The sequence below is a fragment of the Gadus morhua genome, chromosome 23 (genome assembly GCF_902167405.1).
Source record: "Gadus morhua chromosome 23, gadMor3.0, whole genome shotgun sequence".
In the NCBI taxonomy this organism is placed as follows: domain Eukaryota; kingdom Metazoa; phylum Chordata; class Actinopteri; order Gadiformes; family Gadidae; genus Gadus; species Gadus morhua.
Genome location: NC_044070.1, coordinates 19,388,941 through 19,393,940, shown reverse-complemented (window position 1 = coordinate 19,393,940; position 5,000 = coordinate 19,388,941). Strand labels below are relative to the sequence as shown.

The window sequence follows — 5,000 nt, the reverse complement described above, 5'->3', positions numbered from 1 at the left end:
ATCATCAGCTATATCATACATAATATATCATATATCATGCATGATCATAAATCATATATCATGCATCATATATCATACATCATCACCTATACCATATATCATACATCATCACCTATATCATATATCATATATCATGCATCATCACCTATATCATATATCATAAATCATCATATATATCATATATCAAACTTATAATGTCAACTATATCATATATCATACATTATGTCATATGATGTCATCTATGTTATACAGGTGACCTTGGGTGTCTTGAAAGGCGCCTCTAAATTAAATGTATTATTATTATTATTATTATACATCATACATCATATATCATATCATGTAATCTATATCATATTTCATATAATGTCATCTATATCATATGTCGTAAATCATATATCATGTAACCTATATCATACATCTTACAACATATATCTTATAATGTATTCTGTATCACATATTATATTATATAATGTAATCTATATCATACATCATATATCATATAATGTCAACTATATCAAATATCATATAATGTAACCTATATCATATATCATATATCGTATCATGTTATCTATATCATATATCGTATATCGTATGATGTAATCTATATCATGTCATATAATCAGTCTGAGTTAATCTGTATTTATCCTGTGTCGAATGTAATCTGTTTCTGCAATCTATTATAATTTACTTTAATCGAATCTCCTATAGTTTCCGATAGTTTGATACAATCTAATATAAACTACTTTAATCCGATCTAATCTCATCTCTTCTATTCTAATAAAGTCTAATGTTGTTGAATCTGATATTTTCTAACATTCCCGATTCTAGTCTAATATTAGTCTTATATAAAATTAGATAGTCCAAAATAACTGTATATAATCTAATCTGCTCAATTTAATCTAAAATGATCTGATCTGACTTTATCTAATCAAATCTAATCTAGTCTCATTGAACGTCATATCGTACACTCTATATTCTACTTTATCCAACCCGTGACATCACTTCCTGTCCCCCAGGTGTACACGGTGGGGGCCAGCGGGGTCCGCCTCCTGATGTGGGCGACCGGCGGTAACCACGGCGACCAGTGGACCTACGCCAGCGCGGTGCTGTCCAACCCCGCGCCCTTCAGGGTGACCTTCCAGGCCCAGGTGGGGGGGGACTCGCAGACAGACGTGGCCCTCGACGACATAACGTACACGCCAGAGTGCATCATGGGAGGTATGATATCACACACACACGCCAGAGTGCATCATGGGAGGTATGACATCGTACACACACCAGAGTGCATCATGGGAGGTATGACATCACGTACACGCCAGAGTGCACCATGGGAGGTATGACATCACACACACGCCAGAGTGCACCATGGGAGGTATGACATCACACACACACCAGAGTGCATCATGGGAGGTATGACATCACACACTCACCAGAGTGCATCATGGGAGGTATGACATCACACACACACCAGAGTGCATCATGGGAGGTATGATATCACACACACACACACCATGGTAGGGATGACATCACACACACACAACAGGGTGCATCATGGGAGGCATGAGGTCACAAACACACCAGGGGTCCACCTGTACCAGGGGTTGTCTGAACCTGACCAATGATGTGCTTGTTATAGTACCATCAGTCTTTTAATCAATACTGTCACTAGATGCATTACAATTGATTTACACTTTCTGTCTGCCTCATCCCTCTTTGCTTTCAAACACCTTTCCTCATTGAACAAAGCAGCTTGCCTGTACTCCCTCTCTTTCTGTCCTCTCTCCTCTCCCTCCTCTCCTCTCCTTCTCTTCTCCCTCTCTCTCCTCTCCATCCTCTGTCTCTTAAATATCTCATTAGTCTCCCTTTGTCCCCTCCCAATATCTCTCTCCTCTTACACCCCCTCCATTCCTCTGGTTTTCATTCATCTCTCCTTCTTATTATCTTGTTCCTTTTTATCCACTCGCCCCCTTCTCCCGTCTCACTGCCTCTCTCTCTCTCTCTCTCTCTCTCTCTCTCTCTCTCTCTCTCTCTCTCTCTCTCTCTCTCTCTCTCTCTCTCTCTCTCTCTCTCTCTCTCTCTCTCTCTCTCTCTCTCTCTCTCTCTCTCTCTCTCTCTCTCTCTCTCTCTCTCTCTCTCTCTCTCTCTCTCTCTCTCTCTCTCTCTCTCTCTCTCTCTCTCTGCATCCCCCTCTCTCTAATGGGTCCAGCAGGGAGGGAGTGAGAGAGAGAGGGAGGTTTAGAGACTTGAGGAGGAGGGAGAAAGAGAGCCAGAGAGAGCCAGAGAGTATAAAGGAGGATCCCTGGAGAATTAATTTGCTCCGGGGTCAGGGTCAGATATCTGCAGGAAGCAATTCCCCCTCTCCTCTCCCTCTCTCCAGCCCAACCCTACTCTCTCTCTCCTCCCCTCTCCTCCTCTCCCCCTCTCCTACCCACCCTTCTCATCTCTCTCCATCCCTCCCCTCTAAATGTGTTATTAAAGTGTGTGCATATGAATATTTGTGTGTATGAGATTGTGTTCCGGTTTTCGAGTGTGCGTGAGGATGTGAACATTTGTATTAAAGTGTGTGGTGGTGTTTAGATGCATGTGTGCGGTAGTGTGTATGCGTATTGAAGTGTGTGTGACCCCTGACCCCGTGACCCCGTGACCCCAGGCGATGCCACCCCGGCGCCCCCCCACTGCGGCCCAGGTGAGTTCCAGTGTTCCCACTCCTCCCAGTGCATCCCCCTCAGCTGGCTTTGTGACGGACAGCCGGACTGCGTGGACCAATCGGACGAGCGGAGCTGCCCGGCGCTGGTGCCCGGGACCCCGCCCCCCCAGGGGGGCTGTCCCCCGGGTCACTTCCTGTGCGCCGACAGCTGCCTGCCCTCGCTGCTCCGCTGTGACGGGGTCCCGGACTGCCCCCTCGGCGAGGACGAGGCCGCCTGCCGTGAGTGGGGGGAGGGTGTGTGTGTGTGTGTGTGTGTGTGTGTGTGTGTGTGTGTGTGTGTGTGTGTGTGTGTGTGTGTGTGTGTGTGTGTGTGTGTGTGTGTGTGTGTACATCCGTGTGTGCGTAAGTGTGTGTTTGTAGGTGTGTGTATGTGTGTGTCTGGCTCTGGTTGTGTGTGTGTGTGTGTGTGTGTGTGTGTGTGTGTGTGTGTGTGTGTGTGTGTGTGTGTGTGTGTGTGCGTGCGTGTTTGTGCATTTGTGAGCATGTGCGTGTGTGTCTGTTTGTGTGTGTGTGTGTGTGAGTGTGAATGTGTGTGCGTCTTTGTGCATGGATGAGTGTGTTTGCGTGTTTCTGTGTGGGTGTGTGTGTCTTTGCGAGTGTGTGTGATTGTGCATGATGGATTGGTTAGTGTCACAGCTTTGTTTGTATACATAGTGTTTATATGCTGTGTGCGTGAGTGTATGCCTATGTGTGTGTGTGTGTGTGTGTTGTAGCGGTGAGTTTGTTTATATACTGTGTGTGTACGGTCTACAGTATATATATATTGTGTGTGTGTGTGTGTGTGTGTGTATACACAGTATATATATTGTGTGTGTGTGTGTGTGTGTATACACAGTATATATATAGTGTGTGTGTGTGTGTGTGTATACACAGTATATATATTGTGTGTGTGTGTGTGTATGTACATTATACATTGTGTGTGTGTGTGTGTGTGTGTGTATACACAGTATATATATAGTGTGTGTGTGTGTGTGTATACACAGTATATATATTGTGTGTGTGTGTGTATGTACATCATACATTGTGTGTGTGTGTGTGTGTTGTAGCGGTGCGGCGGTGTGTGTCGGGGTCTCTGGTGTGTGAGACCTCCTCCTCCTGCCTCCCTCTGGACCTCCGATGTGACCGCACCCCCCACTGCCCCCCCTACCTCCCCGACGAGTCCAGCTGTCATGGTAACCAACACACACACACACACACACACACACACACACACACACACACACACACACACACACACACACACACACACACACGCGCGCAAGCTTCATACACTACATTTACATTTATTGAGGGACTCATACATACAGTATCCTCCTGTATGTATCTCCTCAACACCTGCTCCTCATCTCCTCTCCTCTCTCCTCCACTCCTCCTTTCCTCTCCTCTCCTCCTCTCTACTCCTCATCTCCTCCTCTCTTATCTCCTCTCCTCCCCTCTCCTCTTCTCTCTCCTCCTCTCCTCTCTCCTCTCTCCTCCTCTCCTCCTCTCCTCTCTCCTCCCCTCTCCTTTTCTCCTCCTCTCCTCTTCTCTCTCCTCCTCTCCTGTCCTCTCTCCTCCTCTCCTCTTCTCTCTCTTTTCCTCTCCTTTCCTCCTCTCCTCTCCTCCTCTCCCCTCTCCCCCCCTCTCTCCTCCTCTCTTCCACTCCTCTCCTCCTCTCTTATCTCCTCCCCTCTCCTTTTCTCCTCCTCTCCTGTCCTCTCTCCTCTTCTCTCTCCTCCTCTCCTCTCTCCTCCTCTCCTCCTCTCCTCGCTCCTCCCCTCTCTCCTCCTCTCTTCCTCTCCTCTCCTCCTCTCTTATCTCCTCCCCTCTCCTTTTCTCCTCCTCTCCTCTCCTCCTCAGAGTGCCCTCAGTCGTTTTGTCTCGCAGGAGGAACGTGCACCGTGGGGAGACACGGGCCGACGTGCGCGTGAGTACAGAGCGACCGCGGCACACTGCGATGGTACCCAGCATCACTGGGATGGTACCCAGCATCACTGGGATGGTACTCAGCATCACTGCGATGGTACCCAGCATCACTGGGATGGTACCCAGCATCACTGGGATGGTACCCAGCATCACTGGGATGGTACCCAGCATCACTGGGATGGTACCCAGCATCACTGCGATGGTACCCAGCATCACTGGGATGGTACCCAGCATCACTGGGATGGTGATGCACGGTTGGCGGGGCGGCCGCCCCTAGTCAGATCAGGCAAGGCCAGCGCGTGGATGGAACAGGGCCAGCAGATGTCGTACTAATGTCTGTCTGTTCGATTACATTTAGTACTTATATATGCACACAGGCTGCTTATCT

General features: G+C 47.7%; 1 protein-coding gene across 1 annotated transcript in view; it reads left to right on the top strand.

Moving 5' to 3' along the window:
• malrd1 (MAM and LDL receptor class A domain containing 1) overlaps positions 1-5,000 on the top strand; it is a 29,739-nt gene that overhangs the window by 22,428 nt on the left and 2,311 nt on the right. The window contains exons 26-29 of the mRNA XM_030349729.1: positions 1,017-1,218; positions 2,651-2,926; positions 3,754-3,879; positions 4,547-4,613. Coding sequence (XP_030205589.1) covers positions 1,017-1,218; positions 2,651-2,926; positions 3,754-3,879; positions 4,547-4,613 — 671 coding nt within the window. The remainder of the gene's footprint in view (positions 1-1,016; positions 1,219-2,650; positions 2,927-3,753; positions 3,880-4,546; positions 4,614-5,000) is intronic.